The following is a 14901-nucleotide window of genomic DNA, read 5'->3' as shown; positions in this document are numbered from 1 at the left end:
GTCATCATCACGACCGGCCGGAGTGGCCACCAGCACTGACCCGGTGATCGAGACACAGGAGGACATCAAAAGAACTGGAGGAGCTCGGTTTATTTAGTTTATCAAAAGTTTATATAAATATCTTCATAGGGAACAGACGTTTGACAAGCATTTTTCAGTTTAGCAAAAGATAACAGACATGAAAGCTGTAGTTAGACAAACTCACAGTAGCAATAAGATACAGTTATTTAAGGGGAAAGAGTCACTCAGCTCATGTTGGACAGTCCTGCCTTTTTTTGCAGACACATTCTGCTGGGAGAATACCATGGAACATTTAGTTTTGTTTTAATACCTTTCAGTGCACAAGAATAAATCTGAGCTATGTCAGGCCACAAAGGTTCAACAGAATATTAGCCAATGTATCATCATAAACTATACACGTCTCTAGAATGAAAAATTATTCTACATATGCATTTGCAAATTATCTGTTTCCATATAAAAGTGACAAACTGCATGAAAACCTAGCTAGATACCAACAAAGATGTGTTTAATTAATCAGCAGGCAAATAACTGCACACATGTTACAACTTGGAGCCTACCTTGCATGCATTCCACAGGGCTGTTCTCATTATAAAGGAAGGAACCATGTTTTCATTCCCATCACAGAGGAACCACAGTTCTCCAGTAAAAGTAAGTGCAAGTCCACCAGCACAAAGGCATGTGGAAAGGACAGTATCCTGGCTCTGGGAGGCTTTTAAGCAGTTGTGAACATCTGAGCATTACTTTTGAAATAAGCTGTCAGTTAAAAGACTGCCACATTTGAAAAATCCACAGAGTTCCCAAACAATGAGATGAAAAGTTGCTCTGAATGAGAGGTTCTCAGCCCTGTTAAGGACACAGTTTCCCAGTCCCACCAGTCTGACAAGGGCCTGTTGCCATCTAGTGGATTCCCATCGATTGGTCCCTCCGCACAGCAAATGCCACTAGATGGAGTGTTAAGAAGGGGTTCTGAATTCCTACTTTTTTAAGTGTCCAGCAGCTCAGATTTTCAAAGTCTCAAAAAATTACAGGCCCAGAATTACCCTGAAACTGAGGTGGATTTCACCAACGCTCTGAGTTTCATGAGAAATTCCAGGCTATAGACTTCCAAGTGTAATACTGAAACACTGCAGAAAAATACTCCTGTGTCAACATAATTTACATCACCTCAGGAGTTTCTATCACTCATGCAGGCATCTCCTTCACTGAGATATCTCTGGTGGCAACACATGTTACACAACCTGCATTCTGCTGGTGTAAATAATGATGTACAGACCTGGTCTGTGCTACTTTTGTGAGAAATACCTCATCAGCTCTCTGCTATGGGAATCCTCACTTCCATGAATAAGCATCAGCTCTAAAACTTCTCCAAGTCTCTACCATGGAGTATCAATTCCCATCTCTGGATTATCTCAGAAGAAGAAATTCTACCTCGTCACACATGGCAAGAAAAGGGGTACTTACTGCCCATGGAGTTCATAGGGAGGACAGGAGAGGAGGAACTCATCTGCTCCACATCTGTAGCTAATGGGAAAGTGAAAATGAGAAAGATGTGATGTGCACGTTACTGAGAAGGTTTTATTTTGAAAACTTTAATTTACACTGAAATTGAATACAGGTGTCTTCAATCACTTGAGGAAGCTGCTTTGAGAAGCAGGTAATTTTAACAGCATCTGCTTTCCCCCTTTCAAGGTATTTCTCTCATACACATTATCTGTAGATCTACTTTTCTGAGCAGTCATATTAGTAATTTCTAACTTGTGATGGTCTGAGAATATCAATTCAGAGCAACTTCCAGCACAAAGAAAGTCTAAATTACATCAGCTTTAAACTCTATGCAGAGCATTATTGTGGAATGAAAGGACATGATGATCTCCCATCTGCATCCAGTGAACCTTCAAAAGATTACTGATCAGAAGAGAGATCCTCTTCCAAAGACTGGCAAGCTGCTGGCATTTGTTCTGGAGCAGCATCAGAAACAAGTATCTTTAAGCACAGGACACTCCAAAGCTTTATTTTCTAACAGCTGAGAAAAGAAGCAGAACTTCCTGCCTGTGTTTGCCAATGAAAACCCTCAAAGTCAGAATGTGATCAAAAACAAATGCCAGATTGCCCTCTGTGTTTTGGAAAGAATCCACCTTTCCAGGACCCAAACCAGAGAAAACCATCTTGCAGTAACAGGGTCAGTTTTAACCCGGCATGAGGTAAAGCAAAGATGCATTCTTTGGGCTTGATCTCTCTCAAAAGACCACAGCCCCTCTCAGCACATCACCACCAACACCCAAGTCGAGCAGCTGAGTCTCCATCTCCATCATTTCAATGCTGGTAGGTCCCACATGATTATATATTCTATAACTCTTGTTTAGGTCTAAGACCCAATAAATGCACACTACAAGTTTACATTCCTAACCACAGAACACAGCCCCAAAAGCACAACTCCAGCCCACAGCCAGGCTTTGCTGCCAGCCCGAATCCTGCCTTTCACATTCTTGCAATTCCCATTTCTCAGGCAGCAGGCAGTTCCCTGAGGACCAGTGTTTACACTGAAAGTGCAAAGTTCTGCTCTAATTAGGCAAACCACAAACAAATGTAAACACTTCAGCAGACCATTTTTACAGAACATGAGAGCAGACACTGCACCACACTGACTAAATCCTCCTGCCATACCTTCCTACCACTACTCAAAGCAGCTGTAGTTCATCGTGTTCAACACCAGCCATAGCTGAGAACAGCAACAAACACAATTACAGATTTATTCAGCAATGCCCTGGCTCGTTCCTGTCCTATTCCCCACTGAATTATCAAGACATTTACTGCCTAGAACATCTACACGTTAATTTATCATCTTGCTTGGTTCTTGCACCGGTGTTCAGAAAGCTGCATGTGACATGCCCACTGCAGACTTCGCAACAGGCTCTGGATTACACTGCACAGATCTCTGATGTGCTCAGAGAAGAAGAATTATTTTGCATCTTCCTATTTCCCACCGTAATACTACGGCCTCCCTGATTTAGGAACTGGCAGGCCATTTACTATACATATTTTGTACGGAAAAAAAAAGATTCTTCATATGCAGAACAGCCATTTTGGGTTCCTGGAAAGAGCTTTGTACTTCTGCCTATTGAAGGCTACGTATGCTTTCACATACAGCCAAATTAAGCCAAAAAATAAGTGCAGGTTAAAGTTACTCTGACTCTTTTGAGAGTGGTGCAGATTCAGCACTGAGCACAACTCGGCTTTCAGGAAGGCTGAGGGACCAGCTCAGCAGATGGTCACTCCAGGGTTACCTGCTGCTCTGGCACACAGAGGTCACTGCCCGGCACGCGGCCAGATGGCACAGGGCAGGCACTTGAGAAGCTGCTGTGAGAGGAACGGCCACTTAGGGCAGTAAGCTACACCTGCCAACATCTGGAATAGTTTATCAAGTATCATTCAAAGAGCAACTAAATAATGCATGTGCCTTCTGAAGAGAGGTTTCTGAGTGGGAAGTGTTTGGAGAGAGGCAGCACAAATTCTCCAAGTCCCGAAATTTTAGATTGTTCACTGTAATGCCCTGTTACTGCCTGCAAACAATGAAGTGTAACTATTTCCCAGCCATACTTGGAAATTTCAGTCCACACTTGAAATTATGTGTTCTAATGACCATTTGTGGTATGGTCACCAATGTGGACACCATGGGCACCACCACCCAGCTGCTCACATTTGAGGTTAGAATTCCCTCAGTGTCCTGCCCAGTGCTGCCGGGAATCCGGCGATCCCACGGCCGTGCAGGAACAGGGCACAGCTGTGGCACCCAAGAGCACCAACACATCAAGATTTCTGTTCTTGTGCTACTACTGGCAGATGGTATTTATAACATATTAGTCTCAACATCACACTTTGATTTTTTTTTTAAGTACGTAAAAGCACAATTGCTTATTCTACACCTGGCCTTGAATAGACGGATTTTAAAATTTCTCTCAATATAAAAAAAATTCAAACAGCTCTTTATGAAACATGCCAATGCTGGTTTGCTCTCTTATCCATAATCGCCACCCTCCCCTCGAGCCCTTTTTATCTTCATAATTATATGTAATCCATTAAATTCCTAAAAACAATTCATCTAAGGGAGAAGAGAGATGGACTAACAACCAGACTTAAGATTTTGGAAAGTGGTTTGCCCTAAAAGATGAAAAGGACAGAAGCTATGACAAGCAGCTGCTGCCAATACAAGTATTTACCTCCTGACCTCTCCTCTGCCCACTCAGTGAACAGTGCCAATTGTTTTCCTGTATTATATACTGTTTACAAGCCCTGATTGGCATGAAAGGAATTAATAATTCAGCTCATGGAGCTGATGACCTTTATTGGGGTACCCCTGTTTGCTGAGCAGGAATCAGAGCAAAAAACTCCCTCAAAGCCACAGGGTTTCTTTAAGAGTTTTTCACTTTACAGCCTAACTGGCCACCATAACATAAATCAATTATTTCTCCTGTTTTAAACAACAATGCTACCTATTCTCAACCCCTCGATTTCTAACTTCCCTTGTATCAAGCCAGGCCTTGTTCTTTGACTTTTACAATGGTCTGGTAAACACACTGGCAAGGCCGGCTTGGAGAGCTTTGCAGGATCGGGAACATTTGGGAACACCAGCAAAAAGAGGTTATGCTATTTTGAACTTCTCTTGACCTTTGCCTGCCCTTGTCTCTGTTTATGCTAATTGAAGGGGTATATGGGCTACTCCTAGAAATGAACTTAGCCTGAACCTGTGACACAGCACTGGACTTTAAAGATGAGTTGTGGTACCACTCCCCAATGTTGTCATCTCACGTATGGGAAGAGCTCAGCAGATAATACATGGTACCCTGGGCACTGCAGGGATTCCCAAGGTGGGAATGAGCAGAACATGATGACTTAGTGAGTCCCATCATGTTCCCCCCTTCCGAGCAGCTGCTCTCCTGATGAGGATCAATCAATCACACACATGGATCCGTGTGGCACAGTCCCAGTGCTGCCTGTGGGGCTGCAAGCAGGAGATGTGCATGAGACAGGCTCAGCAGGCACAGAATGTTCCAGAGGTGACTCTGCCACGTCCCACAGAAGGCACCAAGTGCTTCTGTCAACCTCGTGGCCATAAGCTGTCACAAGCACAGCCTGACTCAGTTGTGAGGTTCTCCAGGACCCCAGGTCCTCTCTGCTGAGCTGCTCCCCAGCCTGCACCATTCCATGGGGTTATTCCAGTCCAGGTGTAGGACTTGATGTTTGTGTCTGTTTAACTTTGAAGTTTTAATCAACCTTTTCCTTCAGGTTATCAAGGTCCTTCCGAACAGCAGCTGTGCCCTCCCAGTTATCAGCCTGGTGTCATCTGCAAGTCTGAGGAGTTTGTCCATCCCACCATCCAGATGGTTGATGAAATTGCTCAATAGTATTGGCCCCAACACTGACTCCCAAGGACAATCACAGCATAGTGAGTGCTTGAACTCGACTGCCACCCTTTGAGCAAAACAGCCCAGGTTTTCACCCAAACTGCCTACAAGGATGCATCAGAAGCCTTGCCTAAGGCTAAGGTTAATGACAAAATTACCCTCCCCTCATCCATGGATCCAGTCATTTCATCACAGAAGGAATGAGGTTGGTCAGGCATGATCTCTCCCCTTGGAAAACCCACAGTGAATGTTCCCAATTACCTTCCTGTCCTTCAAGTGCCTGGAAATGCCTTTTGGGAGGATTTGCTCCATACCCTTCGCACTGAGGGACTGAGACAAGGCTGACCAGCCTGCAGTTGCCCATAGCAGCTACTACTCAGCAGAGCTGAGTTAAAGGTGATTCATTATCCCTTATCAGCTAAATTTTACTATACAGAGACATTCCTCCCCTTTCCCCTACATTGGGTAGAGCTTGTCTCACCTCAGCACTGAAAACACACACTGTTTGCAGAGAGGAGTGGGAAATAAGGTCATCTCATGATAAATATTTTTACTTCTTTTCATTTACGTGGAAAACAATCCCAGTTCCTGCTTACCAACAAAACTGAAAGGAAACCTACACAGAGTTGAGTGTTCCATGTACCTGCACTGTATTCCTCAATATACTCTCTACAAACATGTTATTTTAAATGCCTGTTTACATTCCAGTAAAATTCTGTCAGCGTGGTATCTGATTTATTGATGCTATCAAAGTCACAAGATTCCTGACATGCCTCCTGAGGCACAAAAATCAAAGCAGAAGGGAGATGCATGTTGCTGCAGTATCAGCACTACCACATACCTTATGAGCTGGGTTTCCAGAAGCCCTCTGTGATTTCTGGGACAGAGCACAGTGCACTTCTGGAAAGCTGCTGCTTCCCTGAGAGGTTCAGCAGGCTCTGCTCCTGAAAAATGGGGTGGAAGTGCCCTCAGAGCTGGCTTGTGGTAACAGCAAGGCTCATCAAGGCAGCTCTCAGCCAGCTCATTCCTCTGTAGGGGACTCATACACATCTGGCATCTTATTTTAGACTTTTAGGCTACCAAATGGGAAAACACAGTCAAGCACCAAAGCTTTTTAGAAAAATTATGATGATGAAGTAAAAAACCTGTCCTAAAAGAAAGGCGATCATCTCTCTCTGTTTCACATCCAGTGCCTCTCAGCACGCAGCACCCCAGCCCACAGGCATATTGTCTTTGTCCTGGGGCATGAGATTTTGCATCTTCTCTACCTGGAGGACATTTTGGTTTATGAGGATATTGCCTACCAGGCAGCCCAGCCTACTCCAATATTGAAAGATCAATTGCATAATCAGTTTGTAAATCTGGGGAAATTCTTTATTGACTTTTTGATCACTGATAAAGTGTTGACCAACACAAGGCATACCACTATAGCAAAATCCATCTAGAGTCCACTAGAATTACCTACCAGAATTGACCAGAAAAAAACCAGAATTGACTGATATTATACAAGAGATGCTATTTTTTGAAGAGTTAACATCAAGACAGATTAATACCGATCTCCTGATAAATAATAGCATGTTATGATATACAGAATATGCCAGAAATCATGTTCCAAATTAGCCAGTGTTCCCAGAGGCAAGTTGTTCTAGACCCCAAGCAGTGCACCATGTTAGAAACGCCCCTGTAACTGGACCTCTTCACCAAGATGCAGGTAAACTGCCCATTTAATGCAGCAGATAGTGCAGCAGTGGCACTGACACACCAGATCCTGCAGAAGCAGGACATGGGACCAATCTGAAAACAGCTTTTTTCCCTAATCTCAAGGTTAATTAATTTCACGGTATTTATCTTCCAATTTTAATTAGAGGAGATAATATTACAGCTGCTAACTGCAATGGGCTTGAGCTGCTCACTGCCCATGCCTGCCAGGACCTGGCTGACCGCACCAGCCCGGGATGAGGACATGGACTGTCCTCACTGGGGGGTGAATTTGAGGCAATATCGTGACAGAAGCCTTCAATGTGAAAAACAGGTGTAAGCACCACACACTGGAACAAGTTTCTCATGGTTACCACACGGACACAGAAACACTGAATCATCCAAATCAACCACTGAATGTATAATTAACATTACAGCGGCATTAGAGGGAAGAAGCCTCCCAGCTGCTGGGGTGCCGTGCGCTCCTGCCACGCTCGGCTGTGGCACGAGCTGGGTGATGCCACTGTCACACCAGAGTTACTGCTGGTGGTCAGGATTCAAACCCACGGGTCTCAGCACACGGAGGACACGTGTTAGAACCTGATATTCTCTGTGCTGTGTGAATCAAACAGCAGAGCTGTGTCTCTCACCACCCGTCACATGAGGACAAATGAGCGGCTGAACATTCCAAGTGTCAGTGTGGGAACAGTGCTGGGTGTGGCTCTCTCATTTTTGTGAGGTCTCCCCTTCCCACAGGCCACCTGGAAGTGGCTGTGGCTCGTGCTGATGGCTGCAATAACTGACCAGTCCTTGAGACTTCAGGTTTTCCTTCCATTATTGATTTGAGCATCTTGCTCATAAAATTCAGTGATCCAGACCCCACCGAGCACTTCCCTCTCACCCCACCAATGCCAGCATCCCGGGTTTTGTTGGAGTGAAAGGCTCACATTAAGCATTTGGCCTCCCAGGGATAGGGATTACAAACAGGCAGGAATCAAGGGAAATTTGATTCTTTCTCCCCACCTACCTCTCTGCCTACTGTCTTCCATGTTTGCAAACCGTATTAGCTCCTGCTGCTTGCAATTCCAGAAACACTTCCCTTTCTCTTTGGGGCTCATTCCAGCCACATCTGCCTATTGCTATAATCTCATTTTGCAGGATGCCACATCTCTTAGTAGCTTTTAATTGTGGTAACACATCTAAGCATCTTAAAAAGCACATCAGAAACTGTCTGACAGATAGAAAAATGCTCTTCAGAATAGAAACATCCCTCCTGATATTTGGATATTTGTGGATATTTGTCTCCACTTGTACTAGAAAATTACCTTAAATGCAGAAAAATATCTATATTTTTAAAGAGAAGGCTCCTAATCTTTTCAATGAGAAATTAATTCTGGATTGAATTTAGTATACACTGCTGCTCTGAAGAACAATCTGAATTTTAATTGACTTTTAATCTAACTTAAATAATACAGGAGTTCATGTTTTGCCATTTCCAAGGAAAGACACTGCACAATTTTACCTTTTAAAAAAATCTCTGTTGGAAGACATATGATTACAAGTTTTACAATTTTAAAATAATTGTTACATACATTGCTAAGGGAAATCTATTTGTATTCTTTCTTTTGAAGCTGCTCAGCACTGGTGCTCCACAGATGGCCGTGTTCTGCTTGGGCAGTGGTGGGTAAGGCTGGTCCCCCTGCACCCCCACCCAGCCACAGACCACAGCCACGTCTGAAACATCTCATTCTCCTCAGGAAAAATCATCCCATCGTAATCTGCTGCCTGCTGGACTAAAGGAGATGAGAAAGGCTGCAGCACTGCTGTTTATTTTGCCATAGATATGGCATTTCTTATGTAGCAACTATTGCAGAGGTTTTCCTAGAAAAAAAAATTATAAACAAGTCTCTTGCTCCAATGTATAGCATCTTACTAGAACATTTTCTAGTATTTCTTATTTGAATTTCAAATTATTATTTGAACTCTTACTTGAATTCAAGTAATCCCTATCCTGCAATAAAATATCCTACAGATGTTGACAACTACAGTTCACTTACTATTGGGCAATCTATATATACTTTTTTAGCATAACTCAAAGATAGAAAAAGAGGCCAAGCACCCAGAGGTGTATTTCTTCCCCAGTAAGTTTGAAACAGCTTCTATTGCTTCTTGCAATAGAAGCTGTTTCAAACTTACATTGTTTCATGAAAAAAGGGCAAAATTTAAAAATTCTGATCCTCTAGATAAAAACATGCTGCTGCTGGACCTGCCACTTCAGAACATGGAGGTTTGGGAACAGGAAACAAACCCTTCACCTACCAGCTATAGAAAAGAGGTAAATAAAAAAACCAAATCTAAGAACAAAACAACTCAGCATTACTGGAAACAAAACCTTGAGTGCAGGCTGGAGCTTGCCTCTTACAAAAGCCGAGTCCCTTGCACCGAGGGTGTAAGTTACCACTTGTGAGTAAGGACCAACACAGCCCTTTCCTTCTGTCCACATGAAGGAACATTTCTGGCAGGGCTGGCGATCCCCATTTCCCACATTGTGTGATTGATTACACTCTCTCCCTTAGAAGAGCTGATTGGTTTCCTGGTGCCAGGAAAATGATTGATGAATATTTCAGGCCATGGGCCTCTCTTCCTGCTGGGTGTCCTTTTCACATGTCTCCAATGGGCCTGGGGATTTTTTTTCAAGACTAGGAAGTGTCATTTTTATGGATATCATCCTGTGATAGGGACAGTTCACTGAGCAGAGGCCTTATGTAAATCCAAGTGAAATACTAAAGGTCAGCTCAAGTGTTAAGGTGATGGACCCAGTTGGCAGCGCCAGGTAAGCAGGAAAACAGAACTGGGCAAAGAAAAGCTTCACAAAGCAGCAGCAAAGCAGGAGGCACTGAGCAGCCACACCCTGAGCTTGGTACAGCAGCAAACTGGTACCCAACTCTGGCATCTTTCCTCAGCTCCCTTCAATTTTGTACAACACTACGAGTAAGGTAAATTTGCAGGTAAGAACAACCCCTGCTTGTGACCCACAGAAAGGGCATTTCCTTAGCACTGCTAATAAAACAGGCAGAGGATGGAGAGTCTCCTGGCAAAAGCACTCACAAGACATCTGAAACAACATACTTAGGAATAATTCCTTGTAAGTATTGCCAAACAACATAAAGCTACAGCTGTGAGACTGAATGAAGAGATTTTTGGAGGACGAGCTGGTGTTTGGCAGAACTTTCAGATAGTCAAAGTTCTTTTACAAACTTTTACTACAACCACGACAGCCATCATTTAATCACTTGGCTTCAGGATCTGAGGGCTCCACAGCAATTCCCGCAGGTAAACCCTGGGCTTCTCAGCAGCAACTAAGCAGAATAAACCCTAACGCTGACAGGAGCCCCATGCACATTTACAGCTCAGGGGTACAGCATCAGCAGGTTTGTAAGCAGTGCAAGGAGCCCACCACAATGAACACCTTCAGACACTGTACCACCAATGCAACCCACAATTCCTGCAGGAAGAGCTGGGGAGGCTTTATCCAACAAGAGAATTTTGGGATTTAGTCTGAAGGACATCACAGTTCCAGATTATGTTCCCATAAAAACTACTGAAGGTTTCCCCTCAAGTTTCAGCTGGGAGGTATTTCCAGACAAGGACATCACAGCAATTTGCAGTCAGCCTGGCATTAGAGCTGTGATAGATTTTTACTGGGGTTTTTTTTCATGTGTTCACAAAGGAAAAAAAGGCTTAAAAAAAATTAATCTTTCACACTGACCAGGCATTTCTCTAAGTTTAAATTTCACCACATCTGCAAGCCTACGGCTGGGATGATTAGGCAATGGAAGACATGTAACTTGTGCTCTCTGAAGGACGCAGGGTCCACCCTGGGTAAATGAAGCCTCCTTATCGAAGTGCTGGGGGAGAACTCAGATACTCCAGGCATATACTGCTTTCAAGATAAGTTATTGGCAATCATTTACCAATAAAGAACTTCACTGAAGCCAGCCTCTCCGTGGAGTATTTCCTCTTTCTAACAAAACCTGTACAGAACCATTTCTATCAACACATAAAATCTGGAAGTCTTCTAATTATGTAATTAGAACTGTAATAATTAAGACCAAAGCTAAAGCTCGAAGGGTCCCCTTGTCCCCCAACTTCCCTTTCTCAATTAACTGTGCACAGTGATAACCACTTTGGCTTAAAGGCTAAAAAAAGGACAGGATCAAAAGGCTGGTTTAATACAGCTGGAGGGAAAGAATGCATTTCAGCTCCCCAGCAGCCATCTGATGAAACCCTGGGCCAATTCTCTATGTAAATGACTTAATTAGAATTAGCAGATTACACTGCTGAAGGCTTTATTTAAATAGGCAGTTTATCAACAGGATAAACTGTGCTCCCATTCTCACAGAATGCTGGTGTAAATGCATCTGTTCAAAGCTCTACCACGTAGGAGTTGAACAGCAATTCAATAAACCACTGGCATATTTTCCCCACCAGAAAAAGAAATACCCCAAAGGACTTGCCAGAGGCAGGGCAGAAAAATAGGTATTGCCTCCCAACAATCAAGAATTAGTCTCCCAGATGGGAAAGTTCCCTCATTTTCTATAATACAGTCTCTTTATACTGTTTTTTACCAAAGCGGGGAAAAAAATCCTGTTGTTGCAGTGTCACATCACACACTGCATCCGCTCAACATACAGCACTAGTCCTGGGCTCAGCACAAAAAGGCATGCATAAACCCATTTTCCTGATTAATGATCTACAGAAGCCATCAATACCAAATTCCAACTTTATACCAAGAGGTATTTTTCCATCTTTACCATCAAATCAAAGGAGTTAAGTTGTTCCTAAATCACAAGGCTTTCATTTCCCATCACAGAACGGAGTTCAGAAATCTATGTATTATTTTCTACTATTATTTACAAAACCAAGAGACATCCACATTCAACAAGCCAACACTGAGCTGAAATAACACTGTAGGCTTCTTGTTTGTTCAGAGACATTTGACTTCAGCAGCGTTGCCATTCGACAACTCCATTTGTTTTTCTTCCTAAATCTTCAAAGAAATGTGTTTATAGCAAGTAAACTAAGACCCAACTATATCAATGAAATAGTCTTTGTTAAGCAAAGGCTTATCTCATCAGATGCAAAGCAACCAAGCATAAAGAACCACTAAAAATGTCAGTGTGCGCCAGTAAAGTTTGGGAATGCTGTGGAAAAGGGAAGGGATGCAGGCAAAGGGATTTTTCTTTGAAAACCTTACATTCTTTGTGCTCTGGCAACTTTCCTCTTTTCTCTGGTATGAAGTTTATCCAGATCAGTAATCTGCCCATCTGAAACTCTGACAGTTTTACGGGAACACAAAATTCAAGTAGTTTCCTGATAAATCTGTCTTCCAAGACAACACTACACAACAAAGTGTCCAAAGTTACCTTAAATTCTAGATAATCTGCTGTGTCCCTATTTTAGCTAAAACATAAAATAATTAAAACTATGTAAAAGCCATCATGTCTCACTCACAGAGGAAAAAGATGCCAACTGAAGCTGTATCAAAACTGATCTTAAATGGGACCCTGTTGAGAAGTAATTGCTACTACTGCAGGAAAAATGAATGCCTTAATGAAATTGCTTTGAAAAAAACCCCTGGTTTTACTCGTTGCCATTGATTTGCTCAAGGATAAAATATGTTTCTTACATGGAAGAGGAAGTACTCAAATTGGCAAGGGAAAACCATCATCATATATTCCAAGAACGTCAAGTGCCCCCTCAAATAATGAGGCTGCAATTGCCCGTAACTGCTGAAATAAAACCACGTCGCTGCATTTCAAAGTTATCCTGAAGCTTCTCTCACTGAAGACGCCAATAAACTTGCAGCACTTTACTCTGGGTTAACACAGAAGCCACGTGCAGCGCTTAAGTTCATTAATGATTTTAACATTAACATTTTAACACCAAGAATACAATGTGACTTTTATACCTCTGTACTCGTACAATTTTCACTGTTTTTACTAAGAGTGAAGATGCTGTTCCTCAAGGTATCAAAAGTACTATGGATCTTGCTTAAGAAAAGGAAACATTAAGAGCTTTCATTTCCCATTATCATTTGCAGGTATTTTATAAAACCATGAATTAACAACCCAATCGTTCGTGCTCCTCCCCCAGAGGCTTTAGAAAGACCGAAGGTCAAGCAATGTCTCAATACCGCACCAGTATTTCACATTTTTGAAGGCAAAGTAGTAAAAGGCTGTTACATCACCCATTCAAAAGACTAACCACAGCCACAGGTACGTCTGTCACAAGATACGCAAGAAACTCTTTAAGCTAATCTGATTAATCAAAAGAGATTTCCCCCAAAATCCCACATCTGTGGGAAAAATAGCAAATGCAGACAAAGCATTAATATTGTTGTACTCTTAGGGACACTAAAGCAACAGACACTTCACAAATTAAATCAGAAAGTTCATAAAGCATTAAGGATATATTAAAGTATTAAGAGTGTTACTAAAGTATCTAAGAGTATTAAGTGTCTTCATCCAATTGGACATCTAATTAAGTGAGAAGGAATAAAGTGCTTCCAGGGACAACTCAACATTACACATCAGGGCGGTTACAGAAATGCCCATTTCTGCAGTTCCCACACTGCCTATCTTTTGGTACCGCCTGTATCTCGAAAACCGAGGACGCTGCCTGATAAAAAGCCTCTTTTGTCTGAGCAAACCCTTTGTAGAGAACCCGAGTACCTTAAGATGGTAAAATGCAATTGTAAACCATAAAAATTGGCAGGGACATTCAAGTGCAGATGCGGCATCTGCATACGGGAAGTGTAAAAGAGTCCCAAATGGTGCCCATAAACCCCGGGCAGGGACCGGCTCACAGGGGCTGAGCCAAGACACCCGCGGGGCACCGGCAGCAGCCGCGGGGCACGGCCGGGACACGGCGGGCGGTACCGGGACCCCGCGGGGCTGCCCCGGGACACTCGCCCGGAGCGCTCGGACGGCCGCGGCAGCGGCCCCGCGGCGCCCCACACACCCCGCGGGGCCTCGGCACAGCGCGCCTGGATGCGGAAAACGTGATTTTTGTGGAACAAGTTAAACTCGCAGGAAACGCCGCACTGTCCGAGGGGACCCCGCTGCGGGCGGCGACCCCCGCGTGCCCCGCCGAGCCCCGAGCGGGACCCGGCGCCACGGCCCGGGGGGCAGCGGGGCAGGGCGGGCAGCGGCCCTTTGTTGTGCCCCGCGGCCGCGGAAAGTTGCGGGGCCGCATCGGGCAGGCGGAGCCCCCGGTACCGCCGGCCCCGCGCCCCGGCGCGTCCCCGGCCCGCGCCCCCGGCCCGCACGGACCCCTCGCGTTCCACTCACCGCTGCGGGGCGGCCCCTTGCTGGCGGCGCGGGGCTCCGGGAGCTCCGCGGGCGGCTCCAGCTCCATGGCGGCGCCGGGGCCGCGCCGGGCCGGGCCGGGGCTCGGCGGTCTCAGCGGCCCCGGCGGCCGCGCTGCCCCATGGCCGCTCGGGCGCTGCTGACAGCCAGGGCCGCGCCGCGCTCGGCCGGGCCGGCCGCGCCCCGCCCCCCCGGGGCACCACGGGAGCCGTAGTCCGAGCGCCGCCCGCGGGGAGCCGCGGCCCGGCCCCGACGGCCGCGCCCCCGGCCCGCCCCGAGCCCCCGCCCCGCCCCGCCCCGCCCCGCCCCGCGGGCTCCGCGCCCCGACCCCCTCCCGGCTCCCCCGGGCCGGTGCACCGGGAGCGGCGGAGCGCCAGGGGGCACCCGCCGGCCGAGCCCCGAGCGCTGCC

General features: G+C 45.2%; 1 protein-coding gene and 1 long non-coding RNA gene across 5 annotated transcripts in view; one reads left to right on the top strand and one right to left on the bottom strand.

Annotated features, from left to right (window-relative positions):
• Positions 1 to 11119, top strand: part of LOC116454323 — a 28578-nt gene extending 17459 nt beyond the window's left edge. For both annotated transcript variants that reach the window (XR_004244063.1, XR_004244064.1), the window contains exon 3: positions 5305 to 11119. This is a non-coding gene — a long non-coding RNA (uncharacterized LOC116454323). The remainder of the gene's footprint in view (positions 1 to 5304) is intronic.
• The window catches only part of NR6A1 (nuclear receptor subfamily 6 group A member 1), a 76758-nt gene extending 62203 nt beyond the window's left edge, over positions 1 to 14555 (bottom strand). For 2 of the 3 annotated variants that reach the window (XM_032130783.1, XM_032130784.1), the window contains exons 1-2: positions 14474 to 14555; positions 1483 to 1542 (exon numbers count right to left, since the gene is read on the bottom strand). In XM_032130783.1, the coding sequence (XP_031986674.1) occupies positions 1483 to 1542; positions 14474 to 14540 (127 nt within the window). In that variant the 5' untranslated portion in view covers positions 14541 to 14555. The remainder of the gene's footprint in view (positions 1 to 1482; positions 1543 to 14473) is intronic. The other variant, XM_032130785.1, reaches the window with a different exon arrangement.
• Positions 14556 to 14901: the final 346 nt, after the last annotated feature.

Source organism: Corvus moneduloides, chromosome 21 (assembly GCF_009650955.1).
Source record: "Corvus moneduloides isolate bCorMon1 chromosome 21, bCorMon1.pri, whole genome shotgun sequence".
NCBI classification, from domain to species: domain Eukaryota; kingdom Metazoa; phylum Chordata; class Aves; order Passeriformes; family Corvidae; genus Corvus; species Corvus moneduloides.
This window is presented reverse-complemented; position numbering and strand designations above follow the sequence as displayed.